Genomic DNA, 20,520 nt, shown 5'->3' on the forward strand with positions numbered 1-20,520 from the left:
AAATTACTTGTTCCCTGACAACACGTGTTTACTTAGTTATCAACTGGGTTCATTCTTAATGATTACAAGAAATGGCGAAGGAGCTGTCAAACTGAAAATGATAGCAAATCATTTTTTGATCCTGAGTGGTTTGGGAACCGAGGAGCCGTATTCAATAAAGCGGACTTCAGCTACTGTTCGAAAATTATGATTAAGGTACAAGATGATGAAAGAAAAGGTTATTAGCGCAATGTTGTTATGGTATGGACAACTCTTGTTTAGTTATGGTAAATTAAGCATTTTAATTTTTATAAAAATTCATTCATAGTTGTCTTCATAGTCACTTTTCACGCACTTTCAAAGCATAGAGTTTTATGCATGTATCTTGTTTTTGATAGATTACATAAAACGATACTTATTTTCTTTTTCATTATGATGCTGGTCTCCATTGCACCTTACTGAGGTGGTTCAATTTTTCTTCCCACTTCTGGACTGAAAGTTCTTTACTACGTCACACAAGTTTTCATGTGGTTAGGCGAAAATTCATATCTTTAGAGAGATCCGTTTAGTTTCCGAGCAGTACCTAAAGGCAGTAGCAGCCCTCTCCCCTCCCCCTCCCCTCCCTCTCCCCTCCCTCTGGCTCACCTTCTCAGCGAGCGGCCCCAGCTCACAAACCACAGCACCCTGCCCGGGGAGTAGTTTGGGTCCGTGTGAGTCAGTGGGTCCCGCCGTGAAGCATGGAGGAGTTAGCCAGAGAGAGCATCAGCCTGCTGGCTTCAGCCTCAGCCAAGCCCCCGCTAGACGTGGCCGCCGGGCCACGGCTCGGCTCCATGGGGGCTATTTTCATCATGCTGAAATCTGCTCTGGGCGCCGGGCTCCTCAATTTCCCCTGGGCCTTCGAGAGAGCCGGGGGCATCCGCAGCGCAGTCACCGTGGAGCTGGTGGGCATTGTTTGATTCTAAGATTTTTAGAGGTTTGGCATAGACACGATAGTTGATGCTGCAGAACTGTTATTTCTCAAAAGTATATATTTTTTTCTATCAATTTATATTGGATTTTGTTTGTAGCAGACATATCTTATTTATTGAGGGTTGAGGTCCACTGACATCAATTAAGGAGATTGCGATCTGTTCCACCTGACAGGAGAGGCCATGTTAGACATGATCTCAGCACATTTCAGATTCACTTTAACCTTATCAGTCTGACTTTTCTTCTGATGCTCACGTATTTTCTCCTGTCTGTCACTGTCACCACTGTAATACTTACATTTTTAGGGGTATTTTTATTTCACACTTAACAGCCAGTCTCTTCCCCTTCTGAGAAACCCTGAACTCATTGTGCCTAGCCTTTACACCCCAGTTGGCCATCACTTTGACCCTGGAAATTGACTTGATTGAGCCATCTCTGTTGTAGTCATGTGTATAAAGTTCCCAGACTCCCTAAATCCCAGCATCAGCCCCCCCCCCCCCCCAATGTGGGTGAGGGGAAATTCTGCTGGGGAACCTTTTCACTTATGTTTTTGAGTATGTTCTGGCTGAGAGGAGTAGAAGTACTCCATTAGAGAAGCAAACCATGTATTCCTGTTTTACTTCTTTTTGTGAAACACTACAGATAAAACCACTGTCCAAGAGTTGGATAGAAAATACAAATCATTATTTTCGTCTCTTGCTGTCATAACCTGTCCTGGCTGTCATCTTTTCTAACTTCAATTTTTGCCTTTTGGATAAAGCACCAAGTAGTAGAAATAGTGGGGTTCTATTTTTTTTTTTTTTTTTTTGGACTATTCTGTTCTGTTTAAAAAGTATTCAGTTCAGTGTGTCTGCAGTGTGTCAAGTGTGTCTTTGCTTATCATTTGTCTTCCAGCAGACTTTTGACAAAATATGGCTTGAATGTGTTTGAAAGTGTCTGTGTCCACTGTTTTGTTTCACATTTAATGTCAAGTAGGACAGTCTGTTGATTGTAGCTTGTTTGATTTGACACCCACATGGACTCATTCACATGTCCAATTCCAAAGATGAATTTGAAATTAAAACAAATTAATTAGCTTGTCTAGAAATGAAGAAAGTTATTTCCCCACCAATACTTATAAAGCATAATCCAATGAGATTTTTTTTAATATCTTGTTTAAAGCTTCCATGATTACATTTTTGGCACAAGGCACACTAGATAAATATCAAAACAACCTGACAGATGCACAGGCACCACATATCACAGGATAAATAGTTAACATGGCTGATGCGTTATCAAACTGTTGCATAATTAGATATGACAACATTAGCATTCATTTAGTGTGATGTTTCTACCAACCTGGCAAATCTAAGTACAATATTCACTCTACTTTTAGATCCGTTTCGGTCTCTGCAAAGTCTTGAGAGGAATATGTCTCATTGACTGGCTGGTTGCTGACTTTGTCCGTTTACTGTTTGATGATGGACAGGTAGTGCGGTAGATGTATTAGCTTTTTTAGTCGATACAGTTGTCTCTGTTTAGTTGGATGAGAGCGGTGGGACTAAAAAATACAATAAATGTAAAACCATTACTGTTAGCTTAAAGAGGCTTAAAACCTTTTTAGAGCTGCAGATGTACCCTTATGCCTGTGGTTTTATATGTGGATTGTCATTAAGGGCAACCACTTTTAATGCAGGTTTAAGTTGTTTTAAATTATTTATTTCATAAAATCCTAAAAGAATTGCTGATTGGCTCGGTTTTGTGTCCCTTTTATATTGAATACTGTCGAATCTGGGACTGTTAAGACAACATAAGCAATTTGATGGATCTCTTTGGCTTTGGAATCATTTTATTTCTATATTGAATGATTAATTGAAAAATATAATATCTCGATTAACTGATAATGAAAATACAAATTAGATAATTGAGAAAACATTGTTATAGGATGTTGGCTTTTAGACCCTCCACCACACAGACACACAAAACACTTCCAAAACTATTCCTATTTTTTGATCTGCAATGATCCCCTGCACTGGTCATCACTTACATATTCATAGTTTTAATTCATATTTTTAATCAATATCTGCAAAAAAAAAATTAGTGACAGAGCATCCCTGCTGGTGCCAGTTTTTTTTTTCTTTACATCCCAATTAGGCCAGATGTCCCCATTATACTGCAGTGATCCTAAATACCTGACTAGACACTAGACAGTAACTTTTTGAATTTTGTCTGTTTGTGTCTGAGTTTGTTCTTTTACACTCCTCCAAAGTCACCTCCAGTTGTTTTCCACTCATATGCTCTGTAGACCTAATTTTCATAATTGCTGTCATTTGTATGTCCATGATGCAATGACAAATGCCAGACTTTGAACTTTCACAGTAGTTGTTTAGCAGGGATCTATAACCCTGAAGGATGCAATCTTTGTACAGTTTTTCTCCCTTCTCTTTGTTTAGGTTTTGTTGCTGATTTTATCGTTGTTGAAGAAACACTTAATCTTCCACTCTTTTCATTAGAGGACAATAAATCACTGCTCCTTATCAGCATATTAATCCAGAAGACACTGACATTAATCCTGATACATAGCACGGATACAGAGGAAACTTCTTGGGCTTTGAAGATTATTGCCTCTTAGATAGAAGTTAAAAAGGGTTTGAAAGTTTTGACTGGAAGTTCAGGAGAGTCAAAGGTGGCCACCCTTGTCCCTTTAACATTATCTTATGACAGCAGTGGAAAATACAAAATACGAGCCAAAACAGGATAATTTAGTTAAATTATCCTTGTCGGTTCATCTGTATCCATTCCCTCTTCTCTATCCTAGGTCTCCAGCATCCAGTGAAATTAATTGTGGTGACAAAAGGGTACACAAAACACATAAATATTTGCTTTTTGGTTTAATTTTGTTTTCCTTTGCCTCATTTGTCACTATCATCAGATTCATTCACAACAGTACTTTTCATTAAATAGGCTTGTCACACTGCTTTATAGCCACAAAATGATTCATCCATTCTATAATTGTATTAGTGTCATTTGTGTCATTAGTTGAAACTTGACACCAGAAATTTAAATAAGGAATAACAAAAAGATGTGAAGACCAGACTGGACTGTGAAAAATGCAATTTTACAGAACAACTGGAAACTATGATGTTTTCCAGATTTGTCCAGGCAGAAAAGTCTAGAATGAATAAAGCTGTTTTCATTAAAGCCACTACGGTTTGTGTAGGATTTTAAAAATTTTGACACCATCCAGTGGTCAGGCCAGGTGGTCATTTGTGTGTGCTAACATCAAAATAATGCTTTAAAATGTTTTTTTAATGTAATGTAAAAATGTAATTTAACAAGAGAAGAAATAATTCTCAAATGTTTAGTGTTGTCTACATACAAGCAGGGAAAGCAATAACTTAACTTTTCTAAATTTTTAGAATAAAACGATTATTTTGTGTCAAGGAACAATCTCAGGTAATGTTTGGCAATGGCAGGGTCAGTCTATCGGTCAGTCCACTAATTTGGTCCAGACAAAAATTTCAGTGACTATTGGATGGATTGGCACAAATTCTGAAACAGATATTCATGTTTCCCTCAGGATGAATTGTAATAGCTTTTGTGATCCCCTGACTTTTCATTTGAAGGCTGCCATCGGGTCAAAAGTTGAATTTGTCCAATTCTTAGGTTTATGACCAAATACTTGCAAAACTAATGACATTCACATTAGTTTTTTGTGTTTAGTGCTAATCAGCAAATGTTAGCATGTTAACATACTAAAATAAGATGGTTATCATGGTAAACATTATACCTGCTAAACTGGGTCTAAATACAGCGTCAGAGAATCGGTGGCGTGGCTGTAGACTCTAAGTGGTGATTCAGACTGAAAAAAGCATGGGGCTTCTTGAGACAGAAATGTAATGCAGGCAGTCCAGTTGGAGTAACAGATTCATGTGTTTAAAGGCTTAAAAGATACATAAATACTGTACAATAGTTTGTAATAACCATAGACAGGATTTTACAACTCTGGAAAGTTATGACGCCAGCAACTATTTTACCTTTCATCACAATGATCGTGAGGTAAACAGTAGAAATACAGTGTTCACGTTACAATGGAATGCCCTAGGAACGTGTGTTTAGACATACTCGATCAAACAATGCAGCCACTTGCCAGAGCCACTGCATTTTTCTACAAACAAATTTGAGTCATCAAGATGATTTGGTAGATGCTATAATAACATAAAATTCCCACGTAAAGACGCTTTAGGATATTCTTAATCTTGTTCTTGTCATTATTATTATTACAGAGCTGCAATTCCAGCGGAACTGGAGTCTTTGACTTTGTAGTGGCCTGTTCTTTTACACTTATTTTGAACTCAGCCAACTTCTCGGGCTCCACTTCTTTACTCACACATGAAACAGTCCAAATAACAATTCCACAGTTACTGTTTCCCTCATTTCAGCTGATTTATTTTCACTTTTAACAAACAAAAAACAAGTAAAACTGCCGAGTCGAATGTGAGGTCAAAGACTATACCGATGCCCTGTTTCACACACATTTCCCACATGTTTCATGCTAAGGTAACTTATCCATCCTCTACATCTGTCACAGCTGATCATCATCTTCTGAATAACCATAACAGATCTAAAAATAATTTCTCAAAAAATTAAATTGTTGTTTATTGATGAACAAAGCAGTGTTATTTCATTTGGACTGACACAAATTGAAGCTTTTAAAAATATACTGAGGCAAAGTTATACTTTAAAGGTATATGGTCAAAGCTTCAGTGGTTGCATACATATGAAGCCCTACCTCAAACTGAATCATCTGTATCTGTGAGCTCCATTCTTTTGCTTTCCTTCATCCACTCAGGTCTCCCTCGTGTTCCTCGTCAGCGGTCTGATCATCCTGGGCTACTCCTCATCCATCAGTGGCCAGTGCACCTACCAGGCGGTGGTGAAGGAGGTGTGCGGGCCGGCCATCGGTCAGCTGTGTGAGATCTGCTTTGTCTTCAACCTTTTCATGATCTCTGTGGCCTTTCTGGTCATAGTGGATGACCAGCTGGAGAAGTGTGAGTTACTGAATCAGATGAGCACGCAGGCCTCGGCACTAAATACTGATTTCTACTCTTTTGTCAGATCGTCCTTAGCTTCTTCATACAAATTGGATTTTGTAAATAATCCTTTGAGTTTGAACTGATCTGTAGTGGAATACATGGTGTTGTTTTGTTACAGCCCCATTTGGCCGTTTCTCTCTGAATTAAAATCTGGTCGACTACGATCTCTCCTGTGACCTTGCTTGGCTGTTTTTCTGCTCTCAGGGGCAGATTTGTGTCTCTGGTTTGTCATATTGAATGCAGTATCTGATAGTTCAGATTGTGGTGAAATAGTGTCTGATATTTGGTTTACAGATTAAGAACTAAATATGAACGTGGTCTGAGGCAGGTGGCTTTATTTCTGTTGACATCACAGTTAAGTTATAAGAAAATAAGAGAAGTAGACTCTTCATGTTATATATGGGACAGATACAGTTTGCATTAAAACACTGATTACTCTGCATTTTATTTGCTTCCTCTACTAAATTTTAATTTATGAGCTTGCATTTTATGTGTGTGTGTGTGTGTGTGTTTGTGTGTTTGTGTGTCTTTCAGTGTGCGGCTCCCTGTATGAGCTGGTAACAGGTTTGCCGGAGTCAGAGATGCCGTACCACTTCTACACAGACCAGCGATTTGCCCTGGTGCTGCTCTGCATTCTCCTCATCCTGCCACTGTCCATCCCCAAAGAAATCAGCATTCAGAAATACATTAGGTCAGGTGTTGCATGTTGCATGCAGTTAGAATGTATGTCTACACACGTGCAATTTAGCACCAGGACATAATAGCACACTATATTTATGTTCACACCAATTTTTATCATTTTGGAGTTTTGGTACTTATATTAAATATAGGTTTTTCAAAATTTTGTGTGGATTTAGTAGTGTTTTCACTTACAAATGCTCAGTTTTATTTTTTGATTTTTAGATTAAGCTGTGTTTGGTTGGTTCAATTCTTGCGTCCAGAACAAGATATTTGACAGCTACTGGCCAATTTTGCAGATGATCATTTATGATTTTGCTGACCCCCTTACATCAGTGCCACAATCAAGCCAACATTTCCCTTAATAAACAAAAATTTAAAAAAAACCTAATTTGCAGATTCTTACCAAATTTACTGAAAACATTCATTCTCCCCAAAAGATGAAACCTTTCCATTTTGAAAACTCCCATGAGGATTCCTCTGGTGCCACTTACAGCCCAAAATGTAAAATTTACAAATGTGGTACCTCATAACTAGATAGATTACCATCACATTTCCAAAGATAACTGTAACTTCCTATATGGTATTAATACCTTTTGGTTTTACTGACCCCAAGACCTTTTCTCAAGCAGCATTCTCAGGACAGACTTAACCTTTTTTCCCTCAGTAATGGTAAAGCTTTTGCTATATGTAGCAAAATGGTCAGTATGTTGTTCATTCTGCTCCGTTTTTTTCTCACTGTCTTTGCTATTCCTTTTTGAGGATACTAGCCTTTTTTCATCCACATGTATAGGACACACTGATTGCATATGTTTACTCAAGTAAAAAACATGCATGTTCTGTGTATGGATGAACTATAGATGTGACTCTACTTGAGGCACTGGTGCCTGTGGTCAGTTTTTTAATCCACTCATCCATTGCACTGTGACTTAAAAGTTCCAGTGTTTGTCTGATTTCTGTCTGAAGCAGGCGTTTTGTCTCTGTCCTCTCACAGTGTTCTGGGTACTCTGGCTGCGACCTACCTGACTATAGCTATCATCATCAAATACCACATCATGCCTTCTGTTCTGGTTCACATCACACCTCTCTACAGCAGTGGGTAGGCAGATGTGTGTTTGTGTGTGTGTGTTTGTGGGAGGGGGGACAAATGATGGGATCCACGGCTTCAAACAATCCTTTTGCTCCACCGGTCACAATGGCTAGTGAACTCAAAATTGGTCTAGAGAGTAGTTGTGTCTGACTGTGGATTGGCTCCATCAAGAGTGCAATGAACAATCAGTGTTTTTGTTAACTTGCTTGTTTTCAGTCCTTCAGCTCTGTGTTTTCTTCAACTGTGTTGTCGTAATGTTAGCAGTATTATTTTAAAGGGATAGTCTGATATTTTGGGAAATATGCTTATTTGCTTTCTTGCAGAGATTTAGATGAAATGATTGATACCAGTGTGAAGCTACAGGCAGGAGATGGTTAGCTGAGCATAACAAGAGGAAACAGCTGGCCAGGCTTTGTCCAAAGATTTGGACAATTTGCTGCTGTTCTGTTTTGTTATTGCAAGTTGAATATCATCTAGATTTTGTGTTATTGTTGGTCGAACAAAGATTTTATAGACCAAACAATTAATACATTATCGAGAAAATAATCAATGGCCCTACAATGGACCAATATTCTCATCTAATTTTTAGGAAAAAAAAGGAATTTTTTTGGGGTATTTCTCAAAATATCAAGTTATTCCTTTAAATTTTTTTAGGTTCATCCTGGTGACAGCAGATTCTGTACCTGTAAAAGACTCACCGACCCTGTTCTGGCTAGTACAAAGAAGCTTTTCTGTTGTATATAAGATGGATGTGCTCATACTGAATCAATTTTACTGTGAATATATGTTTAGCACTCTGGGTATATCAACTGCCTTCACACCTCAGTTGTTTGGGTGGAAGTTAAGAAAGAGGAAAAAATCATGGAAAATATAACAAAATGCTAAACCATAGGTCTTTGTGTCTTTTCTTAAAAAGTGTTATGTCTTCTAGGCCATCTTTTCGATGTGATAAATCTACTAAATCAACAGAGCTACTCCATGTTATGAGGTGGCTTCCAGGAAATATGGATGTCATGAGTCTTATCCGTAAATCTGCTATGAATCCAGGCTGGGGAACAGAAAAAGTTGATCCAACCATTCTGCTCCCTCCTCTCCTTGAACGCCTGTGTCACTGTTATGACACTCTGTCTGCCTCACTTACCTCAGTTGCTCTTGTCAGCCTGTGATTGACAGATGAACATTTTGGTAAAGTGTCTCTAAATGACCCGGCATTATGAATGGTGCCCTAATAATAGCTTATTTCTTCTTCTTCTTGTGGCATTTGTGAACTTTGGAAAATGACTGTCCTGTGTGTTTCCTCCTGTCTGTGTGCAGGATCAGCTCTTGGGCCTCTATGTTCAGTGTCATCCCGACCATCTGCTTTGGTTTCCAAGTGAGTGCAACAATTTGAAATTTTTAAATGTAGGACCATTCCAGACATGTGTTGCCATGCCTTGGTAAGGATGGAGGCCACAGAGTGCAGTTGTGTTTGGGAGGGTTTATGTACTTCAGGAGAGAGAAATGGTTTAGTCATGGCTGCAAAATTGCAAACACATGCAGGGGTCAGTTCACTCCAGTTACAAAAAAGCATATTTTCTCAATCGCCTCTTAGTCCTTAGGTTTTGAGATATCCATCTCTGAGATTTTCGCCTCCACTCCAAATTAATCGGGGTAATGGAATTTCATGTGTGGATGTGCTGTCACTATTTTAAAAAGTCAATGTCAAATGAATTTGTACTAACACGTGGTTTGTTGGGGTTAATTTGAACGCAACCCATATAGTGATTGCAGGTGATTGCTCAGATTTCATTGAAGTCACAAAGTCAGGAAAACAGCCCTGTCTTTTTTGGTATTTTTATCATCTATGGCGAAGAAGCCAAAATACTCCAACATAGTGCTTCTCAGATGCTTTGGTGGTGTTCTTCATTTTTATTTATTAGCTTACATTACTGATAGTTCTATTGCATACCCAAATAGATCAAGCTGACAGTGACTTTTAAGAAAACCCTCTGGCGGACCTTTAGTGGTACTATATTTCAAATGGTCTGTTGCGCTTATAGACTTTAAAGTATGAATTCTAATAGGTAACTTCAGTCAACTGCAGACCGTTCGAGTGCAGAACATTATAAAGATGTGTATCTGATGTTATGATGCATATGCTTTGCTCTGGATAGTCTAGACCTCGCTTTGGAGTTTAAATTTCCAGTGGAACTACTTTTTCCAGATGAAATAGCTTCTATGATAAGTGGTGTGAGGCCCTACCTGCACACACATACATCCGTCATTATGGTCATCCCTCAGTTCGAGAGCTGCTTTTCACCAACCCAAGCTGTGCAGTGGGGCAATCAAATTATGTACCTTGTTCCTCTACTTCAGGGAACAGAAGTTATAGTAATAACAGTTTGTTCCCTTTCAGTTGATTTACTCGATACATTACATAAAGTATGGGACATGTATTCACACGTTGCAGAGCAGCAACCAAATTTGAGTCAAACCTCCAGTACTCTAGTGCATCATAGACCCAGCAAGAAGGACAGCATGAGCCACTGGAGGGGCTGTCTCCTCCAAATAGTAAAAACAAACAGAAGTGTGCGATGATGACCAACTGGCTGCAGCACAGATATCACTCACAGATACCCTTTTAAACAATGCCCATGACGCTGCCGTGCCCCTTGTCGAATGTGCCCTCACACCATGAGGCAATTGAAAGCTTCTGCTGTTGTATGCGACAGATATCGGGCACAGTCCAATGAGAAAGCAACTGTTTTAGAGTGCAGTCTATGTAGGTGTGAAGCACATGCACACGGCACAGGGAATGCACCTCTTCTGCTCCTCAGATGCAAAAGGAGGGGGACAAAAGCTCAATAGCTGAAAAGCCATACAACTAAAGGCTTTAGGGATCATTTTAGACAAATGCACCGCATTTGGGCATAATGTAACCTTGGAGCCTTGTATGAAAGAAATTTTGGGACTACATTGAGCCTCAAGCACCAAAGCCAAATCCTGTGAAAGGACGCTGGATTTAACCACGGGCCTCAACCGGTGGACCCCCTTTAAAAAAAAAAAAAAAAAAAAGGCGTGAGGGTGAGCGCCCAGTGTCTCTCCTTTCTTAATCAAAGAAAAGGAGAGACCCTTATCCAGCAGCTCCTGAAGAAAAGTCAAAATGCCCACCATTTTTAGGCATATAGGCCTCTAGTGGATGATGCCCTCACACTCTGGATCGTTGCCACCACACTAGGCATGGCCACTAAATTGGAGCACTCAAAAGACAGGCATGCAGTTGCCACAGTTCTGGGTGTGAACAAATAACTTCTCCTCCTGCTTGTGAGAGGAGGTCCCTGCGGAGAGGAAGTTGGCAGGGACTCGCTGCCACCAGACCGATTGACTCGGCATAGCATAGGGGCCACCAGTATCAGGGACAGACGTTGCCGATGCACGCTCTCCAGAACTGGCAGTGTCATTTCCAATGGAGAAAATGCATACAGGAGTGTGTTGGGACATCAGTGTACCAGTGCATCCATTCCAAGAGGTGCGTTGGGGTCCATTATTGAGAATAACAGTGGGCCATGGGTATTTGCCCTGGAGGCAAAGAGGTCAACTTCTGCCCTGCCGAAACAATTCAATGTTTGAGCTACCACCAATGGATGCAACCTCCGCTCTCACAAGAGGACCCCCCCAGCAAAAGAGAGCAAGACAGTTTAACCCTCCCATTGTCCTCATATTCTGTACACACACCATGTCCTCCTGTTGAAAATGTGCCGCCTTCACTAAAGTCCCGATAAGCACATGTAGGGCAGTATGCAAGTGTACAGCCTTTGCAGATATATTTCTTACACCTGCAGCACACAGTATGCGTTTTACCGTCCTTCTTTGGTGGGCAGATTTCACACCTCTTCCTCTTACTTGGCCCGGGTGGGGCATTGGGTGGGCCAGTGGGTGGGGCCTCAGGTGGATCACGTGATCTAACACTTTGAACTGCTTTCACAACTACTGCAGATTCTGTGCGGGGAAGATGCTCCCTTCTTTTGATGAATGGAGTCATAAGTGCCTTCCCTAGCTGCCCCAGGAACACCCTCCTCTTGTTCCGCTGTCCAGGGATCCAGCTAGGGTTGATCTCTCTCCTTATCACAAAGGCATTGTAGCAAGACACATCACTGATGTTGTGGAGGATGACCAGGGGCCAGCGGGCGCTCATCCTTCTGCAGCTGTACGTTCCAATCACTTTATCTAGGTTGTCCACACCTCCTTTGTGGCAGCTGTAGTCTAGGATGATGGCCGGCTTCCTTTCCTGGCGATCGCTAATGTCAGCCTCCGTGTGCAGTGTGCTCAGGAGTACCACGTTCTTGTTTTTCTTTGGGAGGTAGGACACTAGAGTGGCGATGGGCGTGAAGGCAAACTTTGATGAGAAAACCTCTCTCGCCTTTGATGCAAGCAGTGCAGGTGGGAGCTCAGGCTTGTTTTCTTTCGAACTTTGCCAACCATGGTGATCTGCCTCTTCAGGAGCTGCTCTTTGAGTTCATTACAAGTGAAGAAATTGTTGCATGTGACAGTCTTGAGTAAGTGTGAAAGAGTTTGAGTGGAACTGTGGTGCGGAAAATCGCCCTTCCGCTTTCTGCATCCCATAGACTAGCTGCTGCCTCACCTCGGGACCTTTATACACCTGCTAAGATTAGCAGCCCCATGTAGTTACGCAGGTCAGTCTCCTCCATGGTTTTCCAGCTGTCTCCATATTTGCGACACCCCTCCAGATTTGTCATCTCCAGGATGATTTTTTTTCTATTGCTGGTGTGATGAACAGGTAGAATGTTGAGACGATGTCTGCATATCCTGTGGGTCCCGGTGTCATCGTAGGCACATTCCATTTTGCTGTTCTGCCCTTTTGTTTATCATATGATGCTGAGGACCATTTGATTTTCCTTTTTTTTTATATATGAAAGTCTGTTTTTTAGATTGAGGGATTTCTTCTTCTTCTTCTTCTTCTGCTGGTGCTGCTTCCTGCTACCTGCTGCTACCTCCTCCTCCTCCTGCTACCTGCTGCTACCTGCTGCTACCTCCTCCTCCTCCTGCTACCTGCTGCTACCTGCTGCTACCTCCTCCTCCTCCTGCTACCTGCTGCTACCTGCTGCTACCTCCTCCTCCTCCTGCTACCTGCTGCTACCTCCTCCTGCTGCTACCTCCACCTGCTGCTACCTGCTGCTACCGCTACCTCCTGCTGCTGCTACCTGCTGCTACCTGCTGCTACCTCCTCCTCCTGCTGCTACCTGCTGCTTCCTGCTACCTGCTGCTACCTCCTCCTGCTGCTACCTCCACCTGCTGCTACCTGCTGCTACCGCTACCTCCTGCTGCTGCTACCTGCTGCTACCGCTACCTCCTGCTGCTGCTACCTGCTGCTACCTCCTCCTCCTGTTGTTGCTACCTGCTGCTGCTACCTGCTGCTACCTCCTCCTGCTGCTGCTACCTGCTGCTGCTACCTGCTGCTACCTCCTGCTGCTGCTACCTGCTGCTACCTCCTCCTGCTGCTACCTGCTGCTACCTCCTGCTGCTGCTACCTGCTGCTGCTACCTGCTGCTGCTACCTGCTGCTACCTCCTCCTGCTGCTGCTACCTGCTGCTACCTCCTCCTCCTGCTGCTACCTCCTCCTGCTGCTGCTGCTGCCTCCTCCTGCTGCTACCTGCTGCTGCTGCTGCTACCTGTTGTTGCTACCTGCTGCTACCTGCTGCTACCTGCTGCTACCTGCTGCTACCTCCTCCTCCTGCTGCTACCTGCTGCTTCCTGCTGCTTCCTGCTACCTGCTGCCTCCTGCTACCTGCTGCTTCCTGCTACCTGCTGCTTCCTGCTACCTGCTGCTTCCTCCTCCTGCTACCTGCTGCTTCCTCCTCCTGCTGCTGCTACCTGCTGCTGATGCTACCTGCTGCTGCTGCTAGCTGCTGCTACCTGTTGCTACCTGTTGCTGTTGCTGTTGCTGCTGCTGCTGCTACCTGCTGCTGCTGCTGCTGCTACCTGCTGCTGCTGCTGCTACCTGCTGCTGCTGCTGCTAGCTGCTGCTGCTGCTGCTGCTAGCTGCTGCTGCTGCTGCTGCTGCTGCTGCTGCTGCTGCTACCTCCTGCTGCTGCTGCTGCTGCTGCTGCTGCTGCTGCTGCTGCTGCTGCTACCTCCTGCTGCTGCTGCTGTTGCTACTCCTGTTGCTGCTGTTGCTGCTGTTGCTGCTGCTGCTGCTGCTGCTACCTCCTGCTGCTGCTGCTGCTGCTGCTGCTACCTCCTGCTGCTGCTAGCTGCTGCTGCTGCTGCTGCTACCTCCTGCTGCTGCTGCTGCTGCTGCTGCTGCTACCTCCTCCTGCTGCTGCTGTTGCTGCTGCTGCTGCTGCTGTTGCTACCTCCTCCTGTTGCTGCTGTTGCTGTTGCTACCTTGGTTGCTGCTGCTGCTGCTGCTGCTGCTACTCCTCCTGTTGCTGTTGCTGCTAGCTGCTGCTGCTGCTGCTGCTACCTCCTGCTGCTGCTAGCTGCTGCTGCTGCTGCTACCTCCTGCTGCTGCTAGCTGCTGCTGCTGCTACCTCCTCCTGCTGCTAGCTGCTGCTGCTGCTGCTGCTACCTCCTCCTGCTGCTAGCTGCTGCTAGCTGCTGCTAGCTGCTGCTGCTGCTACCTCCTCCTGCTGCTAGCTGCTGCTAGCTGCTGCTGCTGCTGCTACCTCCTCCTCCTGCTGCTAGCTGCTGCTAGCTGCTGCTGCTGCTACCTCCTCCTGCTGCTCGCTGCTGCTGTTGCTGTTGCTACCTCCTCCTCCTGTTGCTAGCTGCTGCTGTTGCTACCTCCTCCTGTTGCTAGTTGTTGCTAGTTGCTGCTGTTGCTACCTCCTCCTGTTGCTAGCTGTTGCTGTTGCTGCTAGCTGTTGCTGTTGCTACCTCCTCCTGCTGCTAGCTGCTGCTAGCTGCTACCTGCTGCTACCTCCTCCTGCTGCTAGCTGCTGCTAGCTGCTGCTGCTGCTACCTCCTCCTGCTGCTAGCTGCTGCTGCTGCTGCTACCTCCTCCTGCTGCTGGCTGCTGCTGCTCTGCTGCTGCTGCTACCTCCTCCTGCTGCTAGCTGCTGCTAGCTGCTGCTGCTGCTACCTCCTCCTGCTGCTAGCTGCTGCTGCTTCCTGCTGCTACCTCCTCCTGCTGCTAGCTGCTGCTGCTTCCTGCCGCTAGCTGCTGCTTCCTGCTGCTGCTTCCTGCTGCTGCTGCTAGCTGCTGCTTCCTCCTCCTGCTGCTGCTGCTTCCTCCTCCTGCTGCTGCTGCTAGCTGCTGCTTCCTCCTCCTGCTGCTGCTACCTCTTCCTCTTCGGAGTCATGGTATTCGTGCTGGACATCTGAAAAATTTGGTCTACAACCTGGTCATCATTGACAGGCGCAGTCATGGCTGCAACATGAGAAGGTCACATGTCTGAACATGCACCGAAGGCAGTATTAGTAGTAGCCTATAGCTTACATGAAAATGTGTAGAAAAAGCCACATGTCTGTAGTGTGCACAAAAACCCGAGGACAGTGGGAGGGCTAGGGATTGGTGTAGGAAGGTCATTTTTTTTCCCACGGGGAATGCTGTCACCGAGGAGACATGTGTCACGGGTCACAATGACCCGTGGACAGCGGGAGGGTTAAACAGGGGAAGTGAGCGGTTCCCTCCCTGCTTGTTTATGTAGGAAACCCCAGTTGTATTGTCTGTCCTGATTAGAACATGCTGGCCCTGCAGAACCGGATGGAGGTGCTTCAAAAATAAGAAGATTGCTAGCAGCTCCAGGTTGTTGATGTGAACCTTGCATTGTGCCGATGTTCAGACCCCTCTCAGAGGAATGAGAGGGGTCTTCCTCTGCACCAATGCACACATCCGATGAGACCGAGTCCAGTGGCGCTACAGTGGTCATGCCTACTAGCTTTAAAGTCATCTGAAAACCCACCCTGCGTCCCAACTGAAGTAGAGTGAGGCATCAGTGAAATGGGCCACTCTGAACTCTGAAAGGAGGTGGTCCTAAACAAAAATGCATTTGTGTGCTTAGGGAGGTTGTGCTTAGGAGTGTGTGTTAGGGGAGTGCAATGCCTTTTGGGGCTGGACCCCTGAAAAGAACTTGACAGACACCTCTCTGGTGGCAACAGGTGAGAGGGAGCAGTGTCTTGGAGGTGCTGCAGACCCAAGCGCTCGCTGAGGGCGCAAATTTTCTGTCTGCTTCTTCCTCAGCTCAGATTTCTTCTGGAAGCAGGGCATGTGAAGAATGAGGCACTAGTGGACTGTCCTGTGTCCCGAGCTCTGCTAGACACATCGCTTCATATGTCTGGAGCATGGTGATGGCGCTCAGTGCATGAGCAGTGCCTGCCTATGTGCGGTAAATCTTATCCAGCTGAGGAGCAAAGAAACTGCAATGCTTCGATGGAAGGGTCATCAGGCCGTCCACATTGTGGTTGTGGGATGGGTCCAGATAAGTCACCAGGGACACTTCTATAGGTGTAGAATTGACAAAACCAGCCTTTTTAGAGCCTTTGGACGAAGTAGCGGCATTATACTGACCCGACGACAAAGCCTCCTGGTCATCGTCTGACAAACCATGAATGTCCAAGCCGGTCAACGCGCTCCTGCTGTGGACAATGCCCAAACAGATAGGAAATGCTTTGATCTGGTCCTTGGCATGCAAAGAGAAGCCACATCCCTGAGAACAGGGATGGACAGAAGACTTCTTTTTTGCTGCCTAGGCTTGGTGCACATTCTGAAACACAAAGCTTGTGGATGAAACAAAAACTCAAAATTCGTTTTTTAGGCATTGGTGAAACAGAACTAGCTGTAGCTAGCTAGCCCGACTCAGATGTTCTTAGCAAGGTGAAATCTTAAGAACTGAGGAATGACCGCACCATCACAGGTCAGGTCTGCCTCAAGGTGTGAATAGAGATGTCTTCAGTTAGACCACTCAGGTAGTGATATTCCAAACCCTGTGTTGTATTGAGTGAATCAACTGAAAGGGAACAAACCTATCCACATGGCAAGACCCCACTAAAGGGAATAAGAAAACGATTTTTTGAATTTGGCTTAATCTCATGATGTAGCATATTTCTTTGTTGCTAATAAGGTAGACATTGAATTGATATAGTGTGGGTATTCTCAATAATCCTTAGGACCTGAGGTTTCTCAGTGTGTGTTTAAGTGTAGTGTAAAGGTCAGCAGGTTGGCACAGCCTGGGGCCGCTGTGCTCCACAGGAGCTCGGCAGAGTGAGCTTTTCATATTTAAAAGCAGTTAAGGGTATGGGAGAAAGATCATTCTGTCAATCTAAAGCAGGACAGACTGATGTGTAACTTCCCAAGTTGACAAGGTAACCCTTGAAAGGCTGCTAGTGGAATCTAATAAAAGGGGAAAGTGCGAAAGGATTGATGCATGTCCTCTCACACAAACACACACAGACATACTCCCTCAGGGTGAGTGATTGCAGTGCAAAGGGTTGAAAAGCAACTTGATGAGTTCCTGAGAGCAGTGGAGGAAGGCAAGGCGGGAATGGTAGCCAGGATCAAGTGGGGACAAGAGTCTGTATCCTGACCTCTTAGATGGTTTAACTCTGTCTATTGTGCTGCTCAGAGCTCATAGCTTTCATTTAATTCCCTATATCATCTCAGTTCATCATACTGACTGGGAGATCAGAGATAATAAGACCTTTGGATCTACAGCCTGCCCTGTGACTTCCAAACAGATGAGAAAAAATCCAATGTTGGTGGCCAGAGAGAGACACAATCTCTCTGACCAACATCTACTCCCTGTTTGATGTCCTATTTTATTTGTCAGTGGATATGTAATTTTGTCTGAATCTGGTTGTCATTGCAACCAAATACTAACAGTTAAAATTACACTTCTCCAGAGAGGAGGAACTACTACATGAAATAAGCTGCTGGGGTGATTTAAAAACCTGCATTCTCTGGTGGCAAATGGCAGCTCTACTTTCTCATCTTTGTGTGTTGCAGTGCCATGAGGCATCCATCGCCATCTACAGCAGCATGCAGAACCAGCGACTCTCTCACTGGGTCTTCATCTCTGTGGTCTCCATGATCTTCTGTCTCGTCATTTACTCACTCACAGGTCTGAAAGGGTTCTGCTTCCTTCTTAATTTACCTCCAAATCTGTTTTGCACGACCCTCGTTATGGGTTTAAAACAGAGCTTCTATCAAACCATTGGATGACAAGTTATTATTCTCATTATGCTATTCTTGTTGCTTGTTGTGGCTTGTAACTAAGAACTCAACCTTTTTCGTTTGAATGTACTCAATGCCGGTAAGTTCAACTTTATGAAACAGGCCCCAGAAAGGAATAAAAAGTGGGTATGTATCCAGGCAGCTTTGATACAATGCAAAGAGGTCTGAATGAGGGGAATTGGCGCTAGAATTGCAGACGCTATACGTAATAGAGAGATATGATGATTTTTGGGGGCTTATAAATTTGCTCCTTTACAGGTCATTCAAGGAGACATTGCCTGGGTATCAGGGTCAGTACAACAGAAATGTGACATAATCTGACTGTGGAGTTGTCTAAATAAAATGTTGGCGGATAGATAAAATTAGAAGGTGTTTATGTGGAGTAAAACACACTTCTATGGACAAAGCTTTACTCAGTCTTTGAGGGAATGGATATTCTGAATTTCTGGAAGAATAATTTGTGAAGTCATGTTAACTGCATTTAAAAAAACAAAAACAAATGAAGGACATACTGTATATGTACATAAAACAAAAGTTTGGCCCAGAGTATTAGGTTACATTTAGCTTATCTAGAAGCCAAACAGCTTTAGTGTCACAGCTAAGAACTGGTGTTCTTCCTCTGGCCATTGAGGGTGAAAGATATTGAAATATTGAGGAGAAAACAGATGTGAGCTGTGTGAAGCTGTGTTTCGGAAAAATAGAGTGAATTTTCTTTTTTACTGCCAAGAAATGGCTTGACAAAACCCTGATATATTCTGGTGTACAGATGATCAAAAATTGGAATGGTTGTTTAAATTTAAGGTGTTTTTAAGTTTGATAACTTTTTTTTTTCTTCTGTATTATACAGTATGTTTTGTCACTGATTTATGATTTTTTTTTGGTAGACAATGAAGATTTGAAGAATTGCTTGTGAAAGTAGTTTGAGTTGATCCTGTATTCTGGATCTGGCTCGTGAATGTTTTGTGTCTTGTTAACCTATGGAGGCTGGTCATAGTTGTATGCACAAAACAATTATAAAAACCCCATTCATTCATTCATTTACTATGCACACGTCACATTTAATAATGGTGTTTTTAAATCAAATTTTACATGTTTTAGGCATACTGCTTCACAATACAAAATCTATTTTACCTAATTAGTATACCCACCCTCCCCTTGTCCATTGTTTGTGACTGAAAATGTCGGACTTAGCATTCTGTTTCAGATACACTGTAGTTGTTCCTGCAGGAAACATCCCCCTTCTTTCGCTGTTGCAGGGGTTTATGGGTACCTGACATTTGGAAAGGATGTAAGGGCCGACATTTTGATGTCGTACACTGGCGATGACATTCTGATGCTCATCGCCAGGCTGCTGTTTGGAGTCTCCATCATCACCATCTATCCCATCATTCTGCTGCTGGGCAGGTCAGCGACACGGCATTACTGACGTTAGATCACTTCAGTGTAATCTTACAAAAAGACTCATTAATCTTGCTCTTACTATTTCACTTCAGTTAAATTATCCAGGGTTATCTGAAATTTTAAAATAAAATTTAAATAAAGTAGTCCATATGATAAGTACACTGCACAAAAAATTGAAGAAACACTTTTTAATCAGAGTATTGCATCAAGTCAGTTAAACTTCTGGGATATTGATATGGTCAGTTAAGTAGCAGAGGGGGTTGTTAATCAGTTTCAGCTGCTTTGGTGTTAATGAAATTAACAGGTGCACTAGAGGGGCAACAATGAGACGACCCCCAAAATAGGAATGGTTTTCCTGGTGGAGGCCACTGACATTTTTGCCCTCCTCATCTTTTCTGACTGTTTTTCACTAGTTTTGCATTTGGCTAGGGTCAGTGTCACTACTGGTAGCATGAAGCGATACCTGAACCCTACAGAGGTCGCACAGGCAGTCCTACTCCTCCAGGATGGCACGTCAATACGTGCCATTGCCAGAAGGTTTGCTGTGTCTCCTCGGAGATTCCAGGAGACAGGCAGTTACTCTAGGAGAGCTGGACAGGGCAGTAGAAGGTCCTTAACCCATCAGCAGGACCGGTATCTCCTCCTTTGTGCAAGGAGGAACAGGATGATCACTGCCAGAGCCCTACAAAATGAACTCCAGCAGGCCACTGGTGTGAATGTCTCTGATCAGACAATCAGAAACAGACTTCATGAGGGTCGCCTGAGGGCCCCCTCGTCCTCCAGTGGGCCCTGTGCTCACTGCCCGGCACCGTGGAGCTCGATTGGCATTTGCCATAGAACACCAGAATTGGCAGGTCCGCCAATGGCGCCCTGTGCTTTTCACAGATGAGAGCAGGTTCACCCTGATCACATGTGACAGACTTGAAAGGGTCTGGAGAAGCCGTGGAGAATGTTATGCTGCCTTTTAATATTGTTCAGCATGACTGGTTTGGTGGTGGGTCAGTGATGGTCTGGGGAGGCATATCCATGGAGGCACAGACCTTTACAGGCTAGACAACGGCACCCTGATTGCCATTAGGTATCGGGATGAAATCCTTGGACCCATTGTCAGACCCTACGCTGGTGCAGTGGGTCCTGGGTTCCTCCTGGTGCACGAC

General features: G+C 43.9%; 1 protein-coding gene across 1 annotated transcript; it reads left to right on the forward strand.

Moving 5' to 3' along the window:
- Positions 1-603: 603 nt before the first annotated feature.
- On the forward strand, positions 604-19,388 carry slc38a8a (solute carrier family 38 member 8a). The gene is made up of 7 exons (XM_040132203.1): positions 604-920; positions 5,780-5,978; positions 6,558-6,714; positions 7,696-7,800; positions 9,106-9,163; positions 17,735-17,849; positions 19,219-19,388. The coding sequence occupies exons 1-7, from the start codon at positions 717-719 to the stop codon at positions 19,386-19,388; spliced, it is 1,008 nt and encodes a 335-aa protein (XP_039988137.1). The 5' UTR covers positions 604-716.
- Positions 19,389-20,520: the final 1,132 nt, after the last annotated feature.

Source organism: Xiphias gladius, chromosome 8 (genome assembly GCF_016859285.1).
Source record: "Xiphias gladius isolate SHS-SW01 ecotype Sanya breed wild chromosome 8, ASM1685928v1, whole genome shotgun sequence".
Lineage (NCBI taxonomy): Eukaryota > Metazoa > Chordata > Actinopteri > Istiophoriformes > Xiphiidae > Xiphias > Xiphias gladius.